The 23,335-nt window shown below is 41.1% G+C and overlaps 1 protein-coding gene across 1 annotated transcript in view; it reads left to right on the plus strand.

The window, feature by feature from the left end:
- Positions 1-16,511, plus strand: part of LOC145352924 (T-box transcription factor TBX19-like) — a 28,363-nt gene extending 11,852 nt beyond the window's left edge. The window contains exons 4-8 of the mRNA XM_080203227.1: positions 256-317; positions 4,220-4,281; positions 9,969-10,154; positions 11,700-11,832; positions 16,280-16,511. Of these exons, the coding sequence (XP_080059353.1) occupies positions 256-317; positions 4,220-4,281; positions 9,969-10,154; positions 11,700-11,832; positions 16,280-16,511 (675 nt within the window). The remainder of the gene's footprint in view (positions 1-255; positions 318-4,219; positions 4,282-9,968; positions 10,155-11,699; positions 11,833-16,279) is intronic.
- The last annotated feature ends 6,824 nt before the right edge of the window (positions 16,512-23,335 follow it).

The following is a 23,335-nucleotide window of genomic DNA, read 5'->3' on the forward strand; positions in this document are numbered from 1 at the left end:
TAGAGTGCTTGTGTGGGTTGGCTGGTAGGAGTAAGGCAGCCTATGCAAATCCCATGAATTGAGATGGGAGGAGTCTGTACAAATGACAATCTTGTCCCTTTGGCTGTGTTCATAAGCATGTTAGCTGTAAAGAAGGGGGGAAAAAATGGCCTTCCTGTCAGGCAGGTGCCTTAATCATTCTATTAGCTTTGATTTTTAGTTAATCAGCTGACTACATAATAGCTTGTGTTTTTGGGTTTTATTTGTTGTTTTAAGGTTACGACTCTGAAGATCAAGAACAATCCCTTCGCAAAAGCATTCCTGGATGCCAAAGAAAGGTTGGTCAGTAGTTTTTAGCAGAACACACATTGACATTTTTTTATTGATAAGTTGTCTTTCTGATTGTGTATTTAAAATCACGTTGAAATTAGTTGCCCATATGCACTGAGGAAGCACGCCCAACTGCAAGAAACCATTGGGGTGGTACAGTGGTACAGTGGTTAGCACTGCTGCCTCACAGTGCCAGGGACTTGGGTTCAATTCTGCCCGTGCATCACTGTCAGTGTGGAGTTTGCACGTTCTCCCCGTGTCCGCGTAGGTTTTCTCCGGATGCTCCGGTTTCCTCCCATAGTCTGAAAGATGTGCGGGTTAGTTTGATTGGCCATGCTAAATTGTCGTGGGATTATCAGGATAAATATTTGGGGTTATGGGACTAGGGCCTGGTGGGATTGTGATTGGTGTGGCCTTGATGGACCGAATGGTCTCCTTCTGTGCTGTAGAGATTCAATGATTATTGAACTAAACTCGCATGTTCAGTTCCTTCTCAAACAGGGAGGATATTGGAAAGGACAGTGTAACAAATTGCTTAGCTTTTATAATATTCTTCTGGTTGCATTTTGTGTAAACTGGTAACACGTCAAGAGATTATAGGACATTACAGTCCCTATAAGCCACATAACTGTCAATATTATGGGCCTGACAAAATGAAAATGGTAGCCCACTGCAAAATTTAATGGCAGCATGTAGAAGCCATGGAGGCATCACTGTCTGCAAAATGACCAGCATTGGTAGACACAACAGGCAGAAGTAGAGTTCCAGCAATGAGCAAGCCCCTTATTTCCCAGACAACTGCCTCAGAGCCTTGGTTGAGGCTATCACAGCCAGGAGAGACATATTGATATCCATGGATGGAAGGAGGAGGCCACCTCAACAGAGACAGAGGTGCATGCTGAGGTGAGCAGGCATGATCTTGTCCAGCACACCCGGATCCAGTGCCGGAAAAAGTTCAGTGAACTTGGCACATGTGAGTGATGAGTGGGCATTGTCCAGTGTGAGGGGGGGAGGGCGGAAGAAGGATGTCCGTTCATTGTTGCAATGAAGTGCATGGGTTTCAGGAAATATCAGACCATACATCTGCCCATGTATCTCAAAGCTGGATAAATCCAGTTTGGAGGAAATGAGAAGACAATCATTGGCATCAAAAGAAGTACCAAGATCAGTGTATTTTCTTTGATTCGTTTATGACTGTTGCTGTAAGGTCAGCATTTCTAATTATCCTTGAGAAGTGGGTGGTGAACCACCTTATTGAGATTGTGCATCTTTGCACACAAGGTTCCAATTTAAAAGCATGATCTCAATTTAAAGAACTTTTAACTGCACGTTCTGGGACAGAACCTGCCAAACTAGCACAGGACTCCATTGTCTCACAGAAGCTAAATTCTATATTGCCAGTCGGAACACTGTTTCCGTGTATAGACTTCTTGCAGGTTAACTTATATATTTGAAAGGATTGCAGATTGCTTTAAGAGCTGATCACATGATTTGATGATGCACAGGCTGCTGTTTGCTTTTACTTTGTATTCTGTGCAGAGAACATTTCCTGGAATAAATCTGTTGTTGTTACTTTGAAAGCAGGTGTGTAAGCTATGTTCTTTTCTTTTTGTTAAAACCCACAACTCCTAGCATAGTTAAGCCATTACATTAACTGCAGAAAATCACTGTAAATTTGTGGGAAGTGATTAGTGCTCAGAACTACTGGTTCAGGGACTTTGAATGGATTTGGGATGTGGGCATTTGTGGCCAGGCCAGCATTTATTACCCATTCCTAATTACCCTTGCGAAGAAAGTGGTGCACTGTTTTCTTGAACTGTTGCAATCCATGTGGTGTAGGTACACCCTCGGTGCTGTTAGGACAGTGGATGAATGGTGATATGTTCCCAAGTGAGGAAGGTGAACCTCCAGGTGTCCCCAAGTAGCTGCTTTCTAGATGGTAATGATTGTGGGTTTGAAAGTGCTATCTAAAAAGACTGACTTGTGCCTTGTAGAGGGTGGACATCATAAATGTATTCTTTCATACAAGTCAGTGCTGTCTATAACTATTGGTTATAGAACCAGCATTGGAGGTGGACCAGGAATAGTAAAGCAGTTTTGAAGAGATATCACTTAGCTATTGTGACTGTGAATCTGTTTAAGTAATGGCAGCGAGAGGGTCATTTTTAGCTGTCATGCAAGTGTTGGTTATATTTTCATTATGGCCTCAACGGCTCTTCTATCTTTTGATGCTGATGCACACCAAATCTTCCTGCACACAGCCTCCTGTTTCTGCTTCCCGTTCTTCCACTACCAATCTCTAATATGTTGTTGGGTCTCCAAATGCAACACACCTGAAAATATGAGGCACAAGCTGGACTTTTACCTCAATCCCATTATCATGACAAACACCAATTCAGAGCGCAGCACCAGAGGGAGCTTCAGATGATGAGCAAGAGAATATAACACCATTTAACATGTTGAGTACCACTGGGCAGTAGGAGGGGAGAAGGGTTGACTTTGGCGGAACTCTAACATCTTGTCCTCCACGGAATTGGCGTGGGCGAGGGTCCGACAATGAAAATCGCTGTTGATCTTGGGCAGGAATTTTCAATCTTGCTCGATGGAGGCCGTAAAATCCTACCCTAAGAAAATGATATCCTTTAACATAATGAGGAGGCAGTCCTCAGGGAATAGAGGATGGATGTTCCTCACACAAGAACAGAACTAGCCCAATCAGTCCCTCAGTTACTTGCTTAAGGGCCTCAGTTGGTGGTGAGATGGGAAGGCCATCCATGGGTCTTCCTGTCACAACCTAAATGGGATTGAGGTGCTGGGGTCCCCACCCGTGACCATCTCACCTGATTAAGTGCCCTCCCCACTTCCGAATTTGCCATAATGGGGGGCATAAAATACCACCCTATTAATGGGGTACATCGGTTTTGTAAAGGTGCCTTCAATAACAAGGCAGCCCCTCCCATTCCCATCCTTATGAAGTTGCAGAGAGCAAGAGCTATAGATTTGGTGCAGAGATCGCTGTTTTTATGGTCTTCCAGATGGAAAGCACTGTATTCTTTGTGTGTGGTTTCAGAAGGTTGCAGTGCATGACCAGTAGGAGAGAATCTCCCAAGTGTATAATTTGTCCTTCTTGAAGGGATTACCCTTCAATCTTGAGGTCCATGTTTGCTACTAGGAGAATTTAGTGATGTGGTGTCAGTATTCAATAAGCATTTGTCAGTACAGTGCAGTATCAAACAGTGACATTAGAAGATGTCAAATCATTTTACACTTATCATTTGGAATGTTCCAGACTCCTCAGCCAGCTTCCACCTGTGCTTTCAAACACTTTTTTTTCAGGATTTAGAAAACCCATACCATACAAACGTGTATGCAGGAGGAGATATAATTTTGTGTGTGTGTGTGTGTGTGTGTGTGTGTGTGTGTGTGTGTGTGTGTTCATATCTGCCTGCCCATACATTCTCAATTAATTCATCCTCCTCCACCAAGGCTTGAATGTTGGAAGTCTCAAAGGAATTCACATCTTACAAACCTTGCTTCAAATAAAATTGCGGCTGTGCTTAAAAGAAACTGTTTAGGAAAATGAGAACTAAAAGCACAGCACGACAAGAAACCTGGTGTATATAATAATGTGAATTAACAGTGATATGGAATAAGTTTTATTTTAAAAAAAATAATAATTTTGTGACCAGCACTGAAAACGCTTAACGGATTTAGGAAGGTACCTGTTTAGTATTGGGAACCTGCTCTATGGGAGATCAGCTTTAAGCTACCTGTTGGTGGAGAAGGAGCCAGACTCCAGCATGTGTGTCGCTGTTTTTCAAGAAGAAGGAAGGTAGAATGTATACATGAACAATTAAATGACAAAGTTGTTCCATGATGGATAATGCCATATTTTTATTTAAACCCCTAGAGCCAGCTATAAGGATTGCTCAGATGACTTTTCTGAAAATCAGCCCATGAGTTACTCTCACAGTAAGTCGAAAACTTTGTGTGCAGGCATGGTAATATATAATAAAGTTACTGTTAGAAAGATCATTGAGCAGATTTACAGACAGTAAATAAATACAGACAGTAATATTTACAGTAACAAGGCTTGGTTCTGATAACTATAAAGTTGATAGGTTCTCAGTTTCTCTGAATTTCAGAGAAGAATGAAGATGGCTGGCATACCTGCTATTCCCTGAGTTTATTTACTAGTGTCATAAACAGGTTGACAGTAACATTGCCATGAAGTTGCTGTGAAAATTCCTTAGTTGCCACACTCTGTCGCCTGTTTGGGTACACTGAGGGAGAATTTAGCATGGTTAATGCAGCTAATCAGCATGTCTTTTGGACTGTGGAGAAAACTGGATCACCCGGAGGAAACCCACGCAGATACGGGAAGAACATAAGAACATAATATAAGAAATAGGAGCAGGAGTAGGCCATCCAGCCCCTCGAGCCTGCCACCATTCAATAAGATCATGGCTGATCTGAAGTGGATCAGTTCCACTTCAGACATGTGCAGACTCAGCACAGACAGTGACCTAAGCCAGCAATCGAATCTGGGTCCCTGCTGCTGTAAGGTAGCAATGTCACCCTGCTGCCCATTGGAGTAGAAAAATTTTAAAAGTAATGCACCCATACTTGTAAGGCATAAGCAGGGTTGACAAAAAAAACTTTGACCTCAGTAAGCCATCTGATTTTCAGACTCCAATTTACATCATGGACATCTTTGGGTAGACAGTTCAGTTTTGACACTTCTGTTTAGATGCCTAGTACATGCATTTGTGTTAAATGTCATTAGTTTCAAACTTTTTAAAAATTTGATGGAAAATTTTGAAGGAAGCAGATTGCAACTGGTGTGACGGTTTGTGATAAAACAATTTTGGGGAGGCATGGGGGAACAGTGGTTAGCACTGCTGCCTCGCAGCGCCAGGGCAATGGCCTTTGGTCATTGTCTATGTGGAGTCTGCACATTCTCCCTGTGTCTGTGTGGGTTTCCTTCAGTTTCCTTCCATAGTCCAAAAATGTGTGGGTTAGGTTGAATGGCCATACTACATTGACCCTAAAATCAGGGGATTAGCAGGGTAAATGAAGGTTACAGGAATAGGAACTGCATGGGATTGTGGTCGGTGCAAACTCAATGGGCCAAATGGCCTCCATTTATACTGTAGAGATTCTATGTAATGGTGACCTAAAAATATTTAAGCATAAAAAAATCCAAAAAATGTTAATATGATGCAATATAAAGAAAATTGGCAATACACAGATTGCATCCAAAGCCACATTGAGAACATCTTTCTGGTTTGAGGTTACCTGTAATCCATTTCCTTCTATAATTCAGCTTATAATATGGAACTTCTATGTGGACATACGGTGATTATTATTGAGACAGAATTTAAAAATTGCATTACCATTGCGAGTGATTCAGCACACATTGCTTGCTGAGTACGATTGTTCAGTTTAGTAATGTCACTCTTTTGGATAAAAATATTCTTTAAAAAGTCCTCAATCTGTTTCTGTACAGTATTGTGATTGTATCCATACAATTCCTCATCATACTGTTGATATTAGCAACTGTTTTGAGGTTAGGAGAACCGAAATGAACGTTTCCCAAATCATAGCTTCTTATTTTTTCCTGTCTTTTTACCCATTTTCAAAATGGTGTTACTTTCAAATCTAGAAATTGAAACTTCTTAGTCTAAAATATATTACATTGCAGACTGTATATTAATACTAATATATATGAAATATATATTGTATACAAGGAGGCAGTTACTGCAGTAAGGAGTGATGATATCTTGGAGGGGGCATCAAATGAAGCTTTGTGGGTAAAGTTTAGGAATAAAAAGGGGACAATGATGTTGCTAGGTGTTTATTATGGATCCCCAGATAGTCAGCAGGAAATTGAAGAGCAAATATGGGCACAATTTGCATAGGGATGTAAAAATAATAAGAGGATAATTATATTAGGTGATTTCAACTTTCTCAACATTAATTGGGAAAGCCATCATGTTAAGGGCTTAGATGGAGTAGAGTTCTTAAAATGTATACAGGAAAACTTCTTGGGTCAACATGTAGCGAATCCAACAAGCTGAGCTGGACCTAATTTTGGGGAATGAAGCGGGACAGGTTGTTGATTTGGAGTTGAGGACCAAGTGTAGTGCATCAAAATTCACAGATGACATTGAGATGGGTGGCAGAGCAAAGTGTGCAGAGAATGCTGAAAGTCTGTAAAGGGATATAGATAGTCTAAGTGAGTGGGGGAGGGTCTGGCAGATGGAGTGTAATGTTGTTCCTACCAATTTGGTAGGAAAAACAGCAAATGTTATTTAAATGGTGAAAATTGCAGCATACTGCTGTACAGAGGGACCTGGGTGTCCTTGTACAAGAATCATAAGGAGTTGGTTTGCAGGTGCAGCAGATAATTAAGAAGGCAAATGGAACTTTGTCCTTTATTGCTAGAGGGATAGAGTTTAAAAACAGTGAGGTTATGTTGCAGCGTATAAGGTGCTGGTGAGGCCACATCTGGACTACTGAGTAGAGTTTTGGTCTCCTTATTGAGAAAGGATATGCTGGCATTGGAGGGGATGCAAATAGATTCACCAGGTTGATTCTGGAGTTGAGAGGGTTGGCTTATGAGGAGAAACTGAGTTAACTGGGCCTATACTCATTGGAATTCAGAAGAATGAGGGGAGATGTTGTAGAAACATATAAGATTATGAAGGGAATAGATAAGATAGAAGCAGGGAAGTTGTTTCCACTGGTGGGTGAAACTATAACTAGGGGGCATAGCCTCAAAATAAGAGGAAGCAGATTCAGGACTAAGTTAAGGAAGAACTTCTTCACACAAATGGTTATGAATCTATGGAAGCAGTTGAGGTGACCTCATTGAATGTTTTTAAGGCAAGAGTAAATTTTTGAACAGTAAAGGAATGAAAAGTTATGGTGAGTGGGCGGGTAAGTGGAGCTGAGTCCACAAAACGATCAGCCATGATCTTATTGAATGGTAGAGCAGGCTTGAGGGGCCAGATGGCCTACTCCTGTTCCTAGTTCTTATTGATGTGTCGGTGGGGGAGCATTTTGCTGATAGCGACCACAACATGCTTCAACTCAAATTTATTATGGATAAAGCAATTGATAAGTCACAGAAAAAGCTTTTGGATTGGGGAAGACTAGATTTTAACAAAATTAGGCAGGATCTGGCCAAGGTAGACTGGAATGAGTTACTTGTGGGGAAATCTACAGTAGAACACTGGGGGGTGTTCAAAGATGAAATGGGGAGGGTACAGGCCCAACGTGTTCCCTCTAGAGTAATAGGAAGGTATAACAAGCCCAAAGAACTGGATGACTAGAGACATTCAGAATGCAATGAGAAAGAAAAGAGAAGCTTTTAACAAGCGTAATAGGAGTAAGTCTGCGAAGGTACTAGTGGAGTACAGAAAGTGCAAGATGGAGTTTAAGAACTCAATTAGGAAAGCAAAGAGGGGATATAAGAATGGTCTGGCTGGTAAAAGTAGGGAAAATACTAAGATATTTTGTAAGTGTATCAATGGGAAGAGAATAACCAGGAAAAGAGAAGGGCCCATTAAGGGCCAAGGGAGAAATCTATGGGTGGAGGCAGAAGAGATTAGTAGGATGTTAAATGAATAGCTCACATCTGTTTTCACCCATGAGACTGAGGGGGTAGTTATGGAACTTGGGGAGAGGGACTGTGAGACTCTAGAAAAAAATTATCATAGGGAGTGACAAGGTGTTGGAGGTATTGGCGGGCTTAAAAGTGGACAAATATCCAGGTCCGGATGAATTGTGTCCTGGGCTGTTGGGGGAGGCAAGGGAAGAAATTGCAGGGGCTCTGACCCAAACTTTTTATTCTTCCCTGGCCACTGGAGGGGTGCCAGAGGACTGACAAATGCCTAATGTGGTCCCATTATTTTAAGAAAGGTTGTAGAGACAAGCCAGGGAAATACGGACCAGTGAGTCTCAGGTCTGTGGTTGGGAAACTGCTGGAAAAGATTCTGAAGGAAAGAACCTACCTCTGTTTGGAGACGGAAGGTTTGATCAGGGATAGTCAGCTTGGTTTTGTCAGAGGGAGGGCATACGCAACAAATTTGATTGAATTTTTTGAGTATGTAACCAAATGTGTGGATGAGGGTAGTGTGGTTGATGTAGTTTACATAGATTTCAGCAAAACCTTTGACAAAGTCCCACATGGGAGACTTATTAAGGCTAATATACATGGGATATAGGGTGATCTGACAAGGTGGATTCATAATTGGCTTAGCGATAGGAGTTAGAAGGTGGTGACAGACAGCTGATTTAGTGACTGGAGGCCAGTGACCAATGGACTACCACAGGGATCCGTGCTGGGCCCCTGTGTTGTTCGTTATTCATAGAAATGACATAAATGATTAAGTGGGGGATGGGATCAGTAAGTTTGCCAATGACACAAAGATTGGCCAGATGGTTAATAGTGAGGTTGAGTTTCTTGGGTACAGGGAAATATAGATGAGATGGTCAAATGAGTGGGTAGGTGGCAGATGGAACTTAACCCTGAAAAGTGTGAGGTGATGCACCTTGGAATGAGTAATTTGACAAGAAAGTGTACTATGAAAGGTCTGACACTAGGAAGTTCCGAAGGGAAAAGGGACTTTGGCATGTTTGTCCATAGATCACTGAAGGCAAAGAGGCAGGTTAATACGGTGGTGAAAAAGGCATATGACACACTCAATCAGGGTATAGATTACAAAAGCAGAGAGGTCATGATGGAGTTATATAGAACTTTGGTGAAGCCACATCTGGAGTACTGTGTTTAGTTCTGATCACCACAATATAGGAAGGATGTGAACGCACTGGAAGGGTCAGTTCTGAGGGGACGTAAGTTAAAAGTGAGGGGTCAGAGGTTTAGGGGGGATTTGAGAAAAATCTATTTTACTCAGACGTTGGTGACGGTCTTGAATGAATTGCCTGGGAGGGTGGTGGAGGTGGGATGCCTCGCAGCCTTTTAAAAAGTACTTGGATAAGGACTTGGCACATCATACCATTCAAGGTTATGGGCCAAGTGCTGGCAAGTGGGATTAGGTGGGCAACTCGGGGCATTTCATGTGTCGATGCCTCGATGGGCCAAAGGGCCTCTTCTGCACTATAGTAATCTGTGATCCTGTGATATATATTAATAGTTTAGAACCATATGGTGGCATGGTGGCACAGTGGTTAGCACTGCTCCTTCACAGTGACAGGGAGACTGCGGTTCAATTCCAGTCTTGGGTGACTGTCCCCAGTTCACCCTTTTTTGGGAGTTTACACATTTTCCCTGTTTCTGCATGTTTCCTCTGGGTGCTCCAGTTTTCTCCCACAATCCAAAGATGGGTAGGCTAGGTGGATTGACCATGCAGGGTTGCAGAGATAGGGTAGAAGGGACAGCCTTGGTGGGATGCTCTCTCAAACAGTTGGTGCAGACTCAATGGGCCAGATGGCCTCTTTCTGCACTGTAGGTTTTCAATGGTAAAGTTTAAGCAAAATGTAAATCTGAAAAGAATAAAGTTACTTTTGGATCAGGTAATGGAAACTCTGTGGGGACAGAACAGTCGACACTGCACAATTCAGAATGTACTTTCTGCACAATTATGTTTAAACTACTATTGATTTCACCAGAATAATTTTGTCATTGTCCTCAGTGAGCAGTTGGTTGATACCCAATGCTGAGACCATTTGTGCGTCAACAAATCCGAATTATCAGTACCGTGCTACTTTACCACTTCCTGGTGCCCACTCGTACCATAGCTGTGAACGTTACAGCTCTCGACGCAGCCATCTTGCCAATCCATATCCAACATCCTACATACACAGGAATTACTCAACAGGTATGCATCAACCTATTAATTAAACTGGCTGTTGATGGATTAAAGTGATTAATTAACAACTGAGATTCACAGTTTGAAAATATGTTTATAAAATTAATGAAACACGAAATCTGCAATGGTTTTAAAGCTTTTATTATCTCATCTGGTTTACTGATTTTTGAGATCCACCTTGTTCTGTTGCAATATACGAGAGGAATAAAATAATTGAGCATTCATTTGCTGAATATTCCTTTCAGGTCTTTAAGGAACTTCAAAGTTTAAAAAGGTTTGTTACTAATATCGTAGGGTGATGATTTCAACCCACAAGTTTTTAAAGTAAAATTTGTGTTGCATTAAAAGTTGCTGTATATTTTCTGTCAGTAACAATGTTAATCATATAGTGCCTCCACATACTAAAAAGTAAATTAAAATTTATTTATTAGTCATAAGTAGGCTTACTTGTGATGAAGGTACTGTGAAAATCTGCTAGTCGCTACACTCCGGCACCTGTTCAGACACACTGAGGGAGAATTTAGCATGGCCAACACATCTAACCTAACCTGCACATCTTTAGACTGTGGGAGGAAACTGGAGCACCTGGAGGAAACCCATGCTGATACAGGAAGAACGTGCAAACCCCACACAGACAGTGACCTGAGGCCAGGATTGAACCCAGGTTCCTGGCACTGTAAGACAGCAGTGCTAAACACTGTGCCACTGTGCTGCCCCTAGTTCTTACATTAGTTGTTAGAGGGTTAGCTTGGTCAACAAAGCATTAGATACAAATTACAAGAAATCATCTAAGGGGTTGGGGGTGGGGATGGTCCAGTTGAACAAATCTTTCGAAAAAGCTTATGCTTATGTTTTTGTTTCTATGTGAAAGGAAGTTTTAAGATTATGGTGGTTTACCTTAGGGGTGTAATGTTTCAGTGATTGCTCCCTTAAAGCGCTGCTGCCTCACAGTGCCAGGGACCAGATTCAATTCTGGCCTCAGGTCACTGTCTATGTGGAGTTTGCCCATTCTCCCTGTATCTGTGTGGGTTTTCTCTAGGTGCTCTGGTTTCCTCCTACAGTCTAAAGATGCATGGGTTAGATTGATTAGCCATGTTAAATTGACCCTACTGTCAAGGGATTAGCAGGGTAAATGTGTGGTGTTATGGAAATAGGGCCTTGGTGGGATTGTGGTTGGTGCAGACTCGAGGGTCAAACAGTCTCCTTCTGCACTGCAGGCTTCCTATGATTTATATGGTTTGAGATTCTTTAAGACTAATGTTTGCTATTGTGAATAAGATAATTTCAGCTTAAATGTTGAACAATGCAAAGTTTTGAAATTATCATCAATTTTTTAAAAAGTAGCAACAATAAGAGTGTAACTTATTAGCAGGACAAGGAAGCTCCAAATAATTCCTCATTTCCCAAGGTTCCAAAGATTAACGTCCCTGACCTCTCACCTGGAATAACTTTTATAAGTGGCTGGAGTTAACATCTGGGAAGAAAAGTGGTTGACCTTATTTATTTCCAAAACAAACTTTCTGGTTTACTGATCTATTTTATATTTTTATCAAGTATCTATTTCAGAAAATCCCAGTAACAGCCTTCAGGCTTTACCAGGGCATGACAGCTGGCCAACTTTGCCACCTCCGCCATATGCCAACATGTTACCAGTTACTCATACAGCTGGAAGTGGATCCAATAGCAGGTGAGGCAAGTAGATCCCACATCCAGGTAGGGTTGTTGCAAATTTCGTCGGTGGGTGGAATTTCTCTATATTTATTTAAACTTCAAATTAAATTATACTTAATAATGTTGCTTTATTCTGGAAATTCAATTGATATGACACAGTAATTGCCTTGACAAAGGGTCATTTGGACTCGAAATGTCAGCCTTTTCTCTCCTTACAGATGCTGCCAGACCTGCTGAGATTTTCCAGCATTTTCTCTTTTGGTTTCAGAGTCCAGCATCTGCTGTAATTTGCTTTTATCCAGTAATTGTTTCTTGGATAAAACATCAGCTCTTTCATGTAAAATAATTTAAAAGTTACAATTAAATTCAAGAGAAATCTATCAATAGGTAATCAACTGAACTCATATTTGTTAAGTGAGATTTTGATTTCTGATTTGATTTTATTGATTATTGTCACATGTATTAACATACAGTGAAACATAATGTTTCTTGTGCACTATACAAGCAAAGCATACCATTTGTAGAGAATGAAAGGGGAGAGTGCAGAATGTAGTGTTACAGTCATAGCTAGGGTGTAGAGAAAGATCAACTTAATGCAAAGTAGGTCCAATCAAAAGTCTGATGGCAGCAAGGAAGAAACTGTTCTTGAGTCGCTTAGTGCATGACTCAGACATTTGTACCTTTTTTCCAATGGAAGAAGATGGAAGAAAGAATGTCCAGGGTGCATCAGGTCTTGGGTTTGTATGTTTGCTGGCACAGCAACAGGAGAGCATCACACTGTCTGCCTGGCACCTTTGAGAGTGCAGAATCCAGTGATCATAAATGATTCATTGTTCATGGACACTGGAGAATTGGGAGGCTCTGAAGGGGAGCTGAACTCAAAGCCAGTATTTAAAGGGGTGTGGGAAAATCACTCATAGAGTCATAGAGGTTTACAGCATGGAAACAGGCCCTTCGGCCCAACTTGTCCATGCTGCCACTCATGGATGGTGGGAAAGAGGCCGCACTTCATGACTACCTCTCTCCTACACTCCAGCCACAATCTCCAAAAATAACTTATATTTGTCTATATCTGAGCAGCCTGCAGTGATCCCTTGTTAGACTACATAGGACTTTGTACCATTAGTGGAACACAGCCAACACAATGGTACCTCCAAATTGTAACTAATAGAGGAGTCTAGGGTCATACTTGAAATTGTGGGGATTGCAGGCTGCCCAGAAGTGGGTGGGTAGCAATTGTAGCAAGAATAAGCTGTTAAATACTGTGCCTCAATTATTTTATATGTTATTGCCCACTTCGGCATGGTGGCACATTTGTTAACACTGCTGCCTGACAGCACTAGGGATCCAGGTTAAATACCAGCCTTGCACGACTGTGTGGAGTTTGCACATTCTCCCCGTGTCTGCGTGAGTTCTGGGTTCTCCGGTTTCCTCCCACAGTCCACAGATGGGCAGGTTAGGTCGATTGGCCATGCTAAATTGCCCCTTATTGTCCCAAGATGTGTAGGTTAGGGGGATTAGCAAAGTAAATACGTGGAGTTATGGGCAGAAGCCTGGGTAAAATACTTTTTTGGAGAATCAATGCAGACTTGATGGATTGAATGGTTTCTTTTTACACTGTAGGAATTCTATTATTCCACCAGTTGTTCCTGCTGATTAAAATCAGAGCCATATGGTTTCTCAGTTAAACCAAGATGAATGATGATTAAAATTTGATGTCTTGACACAATTTTGATTTTCTTTGACTACCAGTTTCTGCATTATTCGAAAAAACATTATTTCAGTATAAAATCTCTCAAATCCAATTTTAAATTTTACTTTAAAACCTGTCCCAGTAATATGACACCAATACATGTGTGGCATTTTAAAACTGATTTTGTGCTAAGTAGTGAACAAAAGCACTCTATGTTCATTACACTTGTGCTTGCCCACAGACTTACTTTTATTATTCATTCATGGGACATGAGCATCACTGGCTGGCCAGCATTTATTGCCCATCCCTAGTTGCCTGAGGGCAGCTGAGAGTCAACCACATTGCTGTGGCTCTGGAATCGCATGTAGGCCAGACCAGGTAAGGACGGCAGATTTCCTTCCCTAAAGGACTTTAATGAACTAGATGGATTTTTCCAACAGCCGGCAATGGTTTCACAGTCATCAGTAGATTCTTAATTGCAGATATTTTTTATTGAATTCAAATTCCAACAGCTGCCATGGTGGGATTCGAACCCTTGTCCCCGGAACATTAACTGGATTTCTGGATTAATAGTCTAGTTATAATGCCACCAGGCTATTACCTCCCTATGGGATTTTGCCCTGGAACCTGCTGTTGTTAGAAATCCAAAACCACGTAGTACCCTTGACCAGGGTCAGTGGACCTGTGTGAACAGCTAAAGTGTCACGATGACACAATGGTTAACACTGCTGCTTCAGACCCAGGGATCCAGGGTCGATTCCTGGTTTGGGTCACTGTCTGTGCGGAGTCGTCTTGTGTCTGTGTGGGTTTCCTCCGGGCGCTCTGGTTTTTTTCCCACTGTTGAAAAGACATGCCGGTTAGGTGCATTCTCCCTCAGTGCATCCAAACAGACATTTTCACATGTTTGCAGTGTTAATGTAAGCCTAATTTGTGATATCAATAAATAAACTTAAACTATCATATATTTCCTTAACTAACGAGATTGAATAATCATTCCTGGAATACACATAATCTGAATCATGAAGTGTAAATTAGAATGCTTAATTCAACATATAACCATGTATAGAAAATAAAATGGAGATGATGGCTGATGTCATTGAGAGAGAGGAAGATCTGTGTTAAGTAGCAAGATTTTTTAAAAAATTAGCTTTCTTAAAATCAGCAATGATAATTAACATCTGAAGGAATGAGACTCCACACAAAGCTAAGTTTCAGTTACAAAAAAAATCACTTGCACTTGAATAGACAAAGCTCAATGTTATTTAGTGGGTAAACACAGTAACCTCACTATATCCCATGTATTTGAATGCCCAGTCTCCCTGTAAGGTACTGAGCTTCTGGAGGAGCAGAACAATTTGAACAGCAACATCCTGATTTTGATGCTTATTGATCAATGGATGGAATTTGCTCTCTGATTTATTAATAACCTCACCATTATTTTACTGAAAATTCCAGGCAATGATAACTTAGAATTTCATTCTGTGAAATAGATCTTGTAATTAAAACCAGCTAAAAAGATTCACTGAAAACAGCATTGCACAATGATTATGAGCTGTACATGTTGCAATGTCATTGAACATGTACAGCTTATCAGAACAGAGGCAGAGGGGTAATTTTCCATACACTTGTCTCCTATCTTCTGTTGTAATCTGTGTAATTCACACTCGGCCATAGTGTGTTTTTTATTCAATCATGCAACGTGGACATCACATTTGTTGCCCATTCCTAATGGCCTTTGATCTGAGCTAGGCATTTCAGAGGAGATTTAGCAACAATACCATTACACCACCACTTGCCCCAAACAAAATGAATTTGTGATGAGTAATTTAGAAAAGGAGTTCTTAGAAGATGGCAGAATTGCTGGATTTCTGTGATATTGCAGCTATTAACATGATGCATTCCTGGACTCCCCAGTTTTCTCTTACTCCAGCATATTCAGGAGGAGGCATGATTCCTCATCAATGTCTCTGTATGCAATTTCCATTTATTTCAATGATTAGTGTCCTTTGAAAAGTGCTGCTTGCAGATGGCCAGAGTTAAGGACTGATTGATGTAGGAATTCAGTTTAGTTTAAAGTTTATTTATTAGTGTCACAAGTAGACCTACATTAACACCGCAAAGAAGTTCTTTTGAAAATCCCCTAGCCGCCACACTCTGGCGCCTGTTCGGATACACTGAGGGAGCATTTAGCATGGCAAATACACCCAACCAGTATATCTTTCAGAGGAAACCAGAGCATCTGGGGGAAACGCACACGGTCACTGGGAAAATGTGCAGACTCTGCACAGATAGTGACCCAAGCCAGGAATCAAACTTGAGTCCCTGGCGCTGTGAGGCAGCAGTGCTAACCACTGTGCCACAATGCTGCCCACAAGCATTTATTAATGAATTGAAGGGTGGGCTATTAACATCAATAACATTCCTCTACCTCACTGGACAACTGACTGTTCCAATACTGCTGGAAATGACGTGTCTGAATCTGCATTATAATTATCCCAAACTTTATTTTGCGACTATATATTTGTTTATAATGATTGTTTCCCACTGTACAACCTACACATCCGAAGTACTTTGTTGCTTATAAAGCACTTTGGGAAATCCTGTGCCCATGAAAGACATTATATAAATGCAAATCTTTCCTTAATCAATATAAAATAGCCTTGGAAATAGTAACATAACCTTAGATCGCCACAATTCCTAAATGAGATATGGCACAATCTCTTCAGTTTTTTTTGTTGCACTGAACATTTATTTGTATTTTTATTTTTAGCCACTATACATGCCACTGGACAGTTGGTAATGGTTCTGTTCCCCCCACCAACCCACTGAGCTCAGCTGCTGGAAGTCCTCAAAGTCCATTTATTCGAGGAAGCCTAAGTTTGCCGACAGCCCCTCCATCCTTGGCCACTGTGACGAATTCAAGTGAAACAGCCATGAATGAATCTCCACTTGCCAGACTTGCGGCATCTTCATGGAGTTCCGCTTCACCCTCCTCATTCTAATGGTGAAGTGCACTTCACATTTGATTGATTGTAACCATCTATTTCAGGAGCATTGGGAATTAAAACATTTTCTACTGTTGTATACATTTATTTAGTTTTGCTTTCAAATATTTCCACTGTCGATTACAGGGAAGAACAGTTTCTAAGAGAATAAATGGTGCACTGGGGTTAGATATGTACAATTGATGGAAAACCTCCATCAGCTGCTATAATAAGACTTCGGAGGCAGAAATCCCTCCACCAAAATCCCTTTATTTACAAACCCTAACAGCAGTATACAGAGTGCTAGCAGTTAGTCTACCTCTGGAGGTGTCAGAGGAACTGACACTCTTGGTTAATTTCAAGGCAAAAACTCCCTGATTGGCCCATCAATTGGATCCTTAATCAGGGATATCTTTTTATGGGTTCCTTAATCAGGAAACTCTTTTTGCCCACCCGAATAAACAAAAACAAATTAACTTAGGGAAATCGCAAAAGGGGCAGCTCCGTAAAAGAAGGGGAACCACCCGAAACAAAAAAACAAAGTGGAAAGGAAACTTAAACCATCAAATTAAAATATGATTAAAGAGGGTTCCTTAATCAGGGTGTTCATACTCCAATACACCAACCTCAATGGCCTGATTGAAGTCATTACAGCTGCTTTGAATCCTAACCAGTAGATTGAATAATCATATTCAGTTTCTAGTGAATTTAAGATTAAAGCATGAGAATAAATGTTATTTGATAGTGATTTTAAAATATAATTCAGAGAAGCTATAGTGATTGTTTGACTGGTCCAATTTACTCCTAGCTGGCCTCCCAAATTCAAACCTACGGAAATTTGACATAATACAAAACTTTACTGTGCCCTAACTCTCACTGAAGCGCTCTCAGCCACTTGCTGACTATATTGGCTTCTGTTTAAGGAATGTCTCAATTTTATAATTTTCATCCTTGTTTTCAAATGCCTTCACAGCCATCAAAGCTCCCCAACCCTCCGAGATATCTGCATTCCTCCAAGTCTGACCCCCTTGAGCCTCTCCCATTTTAATTACTCCAATGTCGGAACTGTGCCTTCAGCTGCCAAGGGACTAAGCTCTGGAATTTCCTACCTAAATTTCTTTGCCTCTTTTCTTCCTCCTTTCAGGCGTTCCTTAAAACTTACCTCATTGATGTATGTCATTTGGTGTCAAATTTTGCTTGACGCTACTTAACTCAATAAAAGCAAGATATTGTTGATGTGGAGGGTAAAAATAATGTGTGTAGTTGCTGTCAAATTCTTTTTGCATTGCAGCTAACATGCAAGGGCACAATTTGAGAGTGCTTAATATTTTAAAGTTGTAAATAAAAAGCAAGATCAATTTTCAATGAGTGTGTTTTCTCTTAAGCCCGTTATGTATTAAAGCAAATACTGTGCTGGGATCCCCCCAGGTGGTGTTATTTTCTTTCACCACAATTTGCCCAAATAATCTTAGCCAACATGAAAGATCAAGCATTTCAAACTTAGATTACGCTCGGGACAAATGGAGTTTATGAAACCTTTCATAACCAAAACAGTCCTTGCCCATAAATTGGGCCACCCACCCTGCCACCTTATTCTTTCATATACCAACTCCACCCACGCAAACCACCACCCCACCATATCGAGTTAATTGGCATGTATATTTTTTCCAATTATGTCCATTTGTGAGCCTGTGAGGAAGCTTTTAAAATTGAAGCTTTATTTATACTTCAGCAGGGATGATAATTAGCACAGAGTTATCACAGGATCGAAAGAGGCCATTCAACCCATCATGTCAGCCAATGTGCCAATTTCCTCTTCAGATAATGATCCAATTTGCTTTTGGAAACCACGATTGAATCAGTCTCTATTACAGTTATCTTTTAAAAGCTTTGAAATGTTTATTTTACTAAAACCCTTGGACACAAATTAAATTAGTAAGTGAATCTGTGTAATTTTCTTTGTAAATAACTGCAAATGGTTTTAATCAGGTTACTCAAGGGCGGTTGGACTTGACACTGATTAAAATGCTTGCTTACATATTATAGACCACTTTCACCTTCATGAATAAAACTGGACCAGGTTGCCACTTTATATCAAGAAATATTTTAAGGAAACAAATAAAACTACGTAAATGAGTTTGACTGGCAACAGGAGCAAAAAATTCTAAATTCAGAAAATTGATGCAAATTCAGTCCCACTAAATGAAAGAATGCACTTGAATTTTTAAGATGTGCACTTGAAAAAGTACCATGACAATACCTAATCGATTGACCTCCTTCAATATTGGAAATAATGTAATGCATTGTAATTTACTGGGAGAATGATTTTGTTCAGCTCAGCTCCAGTTTATATAAATATTTGATACTCAATAATATCGGTTTAAAAGTACTTGTATATAATGTTATTATAAAGTAGATCAAAGTCTTGGTGTTAACCACATTTGTCTGTTACAATTTAATTTTCTCATAACTGTTTTCTTAATTAATTCACTTTGTTGTACTGTCATCGAGCAGTTGTCCTATAATTAAACTGAATTTTGCAGCATTATGTAATTAAGGATCAATGATTACTCCACTGCCTGCAATCTTGTGCTACATTGTATCTGACCTTCAGATTGGTGAAACTAGCAAGAAAGATTGAGCAGCAATAACTAATATGTATTTACAAGCGCATAGAAGGATGTAATGCAAAAACATTTCGATACCAATCAGCCCAAGGGGAGGCTAGTATTATTATTGCTAGACTATTAATTCAAAAACTCAGCTAATGTTCTGGGACACAGGTTCAAATGGTGGAATTTGAATTCAATAGAAAAATGTTTGGAATTAAAAGCCTAATGATGACCATGAAACCATTGTCAATTGTTGGAAAAGCCCAGCTGGTTCACTAATGTCCTATAGGGAAAGAAATCTGCTTTCTTATGTGGTCTGGCCTACATGTGAATCCAGAGCCACAGCAACGCGGTTGACTCTTGACTGCCTCTCTGAAATGGCTTAGTGAGCCACTCAGTTCAAGAACAACTAGGGATGGGTAACAAATCTGGCCCAACCAGCGATGCTCAGGTTTCACGAATGAATAAAAAAAGGCTATGATAAGCTAAGTAGCCTTCAGTAGAAAGAATTCAGAAAATATTAAATTATTTTGGAAAATGCTACTGAGTGTGCTGGTTATAGCTAAGTCAAATTTAGCTTCTTGTATCTATGCACACAAATAATCTCCCTCAAGTAGGGTATGAAAAAAAACAAGCCTTCATTGTGTTCATGCAGTAAAAATCTGGAAAACTGTAAATGGTGTTCATGGTTTTAAAAGTGAGCTTTCAGTTCTTCTGAATTCACGTTCACAAACACCACAATACAAATCACAAATGCAAAATATACAAATATATACAGCACTGCTAATATATACAACATTGCAAATTGAGATGGTGCTTTACAGGATTAAAAAGATTCAATCAGCGGGAAATTGGACCTTGTGCACGTGAGCCTGCACACAGATTGGCTAACCTCACCATACGAGGAATGTGCTTTTCTATGATTTTCTGGCACTTTTGAGTGCATCAGCTTGTTGGGGTAAATTGGGTGGAGAATTTTCTGAGCAACATTGTAGCACTATGAAGTAAGGCAGAGATGGAGGTGAACTACCAGAATAGGAGAGTGGAAGTAGTGACGCAGTTTTGGTGTCCGTATCTGAGGAAGGTTGGCCTTGCTCTAAGAGGGAATGCAGTGAAGGATTACTAGGCTGATTCCTGGGATGGCAGGTCTGTCACATGAGGACAGACTAACTCAGTTAGTTAGGATTGCTTCATTCGAGTTTAGAAGAATGAGAGGCAGTCTCTTAGAAACTTTTAACATTCTAACAGAATTAGACATGGAAGATTCAAAAGAATGTTCCCAGTGGTGAGGGATTCCAGTATAGACATCATTGTTTGAGTTGAGTTAGGAGAAATTTCTTCATATGGGAAGTGCCAAATTCACTATCACAAGAAGGAGTTGAGGCCAAAACACTGTGTGATTTCAAGAAGGAATTAGATACAGCTCTTGAGGCTAAAGGGATCAAGGTTTCTGGGGGTCAAGGTGCAATCAGGATATTAATTTGATGATCAGCCATGATCAAAATGGATGGCAGAGCAGGGCCAAATAGTCTACTTCTGCTTCTATTTTCTACGTTTCTACTGTAATAATAAACAGCAGATTCCAGAACGCAGTTCAGGAAGCAAAGACTTGTAGAAAGCAACAACTGCAGAAACAATCACACATCTGACACCATTAAAGTAATGTGAAGATGCTGCCATTGGATTGGGGTGGGCACAGTAAGAAGTCTCACAACACCCAGTTAAAGTCCAACAGGTTTATCTGGAATCATGAGATTTTGGAGTTAGAACATAGAACACTACAGCACAAACAGGCCCTTTGGCCCACAAGTTGCACCGATCACATCAATACCTACCAATCCATAGACCTATCTATAACCCCCAATCCCATTAAATCCCATATACTCATCCAGAAGTCTTTTAAAAGACCTCAGCGAGTTCACCTCCACCACCACTGATGGCAGCCGATTCCATTCACTCACCACCCTCTGAGTGAAAAACCTACCCCTAACATCACCTCTGTACTTGCTTCCCTGCACCTTAAATCTGTGTCCTCTCGTAGCGACCATTTCAACCTGGGGAAATAGCCTCTGAGAATCCACCCTATCTATTCCTCTCAACAGTTCTGCTCCTTCCTCAGGTAAGTGGGGTCTCCCCACTTACTACCCACTCACCTGATGAAGGAGCAGTGTGCTGAAAGCTCATGATTCCAAATAAACCTGTTGGACTTTAACCAGGTGTTGTGAGACTTCTTACTGTGACCATCAAAATAAAGCTGAGCAAGTTGAAAAAAAGTGATGTTAAAGAGACTGGTTTACAAACCTTTCGAATAGCTTGAGGACCAAGGAAGCCATTAAAGGTGGGAAATGTTCAAAACATCATTTTTGATAGTGAAATAAAGATTGGTACACATATGCGACAAAGGTGGACATTGAAATGGATGTGTTTAATTTTTTGTATTGTTTTAAATTTCATGCATCATTTCTCTTGGAATGTGTGAATGATTCTCCAGCCTTCAAAAATAACTTGAAAAGTAAAGTTAGTAAAGTTTATTTATCAGTCACAAGTAAGGCTTACATTAACATAGAAATGAAGTTACTGTGAAATCCCCTAGTCACCACTGTCCAGTGCCTATTTGGGATCAATGCACCTAACCAGCCTGAGAGATCATTTAGATGTTGTTACGATTTGGTGCACCATAAACATTCAGTTTTAGGTCAATCAGCAAGGTTTTTTTTGCAAGAACCTAAGCAGTAGGAGCAGAAGACAATGCATTGAACCTGCTTCAGGATTCAATGGCTGATCTTGGGCTTCAACTCCAATTTCCTGCCCTCTGTCCATAACCTGCTATTTCCTGAGATGCCAAAAATCTCAACTTTATTTTGATGGCACAATCTACAAGTACCTGGTTGTTTCTACAGTCAGTGTGCAGGTCGGTCTTTGCTTTATGAACTGTGTTTCAGAATCTGCTGTTAACTGTTACATAATGTGGAGATGCCAGTGTTGGACTGGGGTAAACACAGTAAGAAGTCTCAGAACATTAGGTTAAAGCCCAACAGGTTTATCTGATAGCAAAAGCCGCTAGCTTTTGGAGCGCTGCCCCTTCGTCAGATAAGTGGGAGTTCTGTTCACAAACAGGGCATATAAAGACACAAACTTAATTTACAAAATAATGGTTGGAATGCGAGTCTTTACAGGTAATCAGTCTTCAAAGAGACTCGCATTCCACTACTTTGTAAATTGTGTTTGTGTCTTTATATGCTGTATTTGTGAACTCCCACTTACCTGATGAAGGGGCAGCACTCCGAAAGCTAGTGGCTTTTACTACCAAATAAACCTGTTGGACTTTAACTTGATGTTGTGAGACTCCTTACTGTTTCTTAGGCAGCGTTAAATGTATTCAACAATGATGCATCCACAAGCTCGCAGTGGAGGATGCCAAAGATTCAGAACGCTTACAGTGAAAAAAGTTCTGTTCCTCTCAGTACTAAATAATTGACCCCTTAATCGTGAGGCTGTGCTCCTGCGAGTTACTCATTCAGGAACTCATGCTGTCATGATGGGCCAAATAGCCCCGTGCCGCACCCATTCTGTGATTTCTCATGACTTTTGAAAATCCAGGTCCACCTTAACAATCTACCTAATTACATCTTCAAAATATTCCATCAAATTTGTCAATCCCTACTTCCTTCACAACAGAAGCTCACACAACCCTCTCAGCAGAGGCGCCGTCCACTACCATGACGTCACTAGAGCCTTGCGATCTACTTGTCACAGTCGAGGCTCCGCCCACTCGCCTCCGCCCGTCACAGCGGAAAACCCACCCATCAATCGTCACAGCGGAAAACCCGCCCATTAATCGTCACAGCGGAGGATCCGCCCACTCCAGTCACCACACCCATCTTCCCTTCACAAAAAAAGCCCTGCTCCGCTCCAGTCACCGCGCCCACCTTCCGTCACAGCATAAGCTCCGCCCCACTCCAATCACCACGCCCATCTCCCGTCACAGCGGAGACTCAGCCCCGCTCCAGTCACCGCGCCCACCTTCCGTCACAGCGGAAGCTCCGCCCCGCTCCGGTCACCACGCCCACCACTCGTCACAGCGGAGGCTGCACCCCGGTCAATTCACCACGCCCATCTCCGTCACAGCGGAGGCTCCGTCCACTCCTGATCACAAAATAAGCCACGCCCACCTCCCGTTCCAGCAGAGGCACCGCCCACTCGTCAGTTCACGAATCAGGCCCCGCCCAC

The sequence above is a fragment of the Carcharhinus amblyrhynchos genome, chromosome 15, assembly GCF_965287045.1.
Source record: "Carcharhinus amblyrhynchos chromosome 15, sCarAmb.v2.hapA, whole genome shotgun sequence".
NCBI lineage: Eukaryota > Metazoa > Chordata > Chondrichthyes > Carcharhiniformes > Carcharhinidae > Carcharhinus > Carcharhinus amblyrhynchos.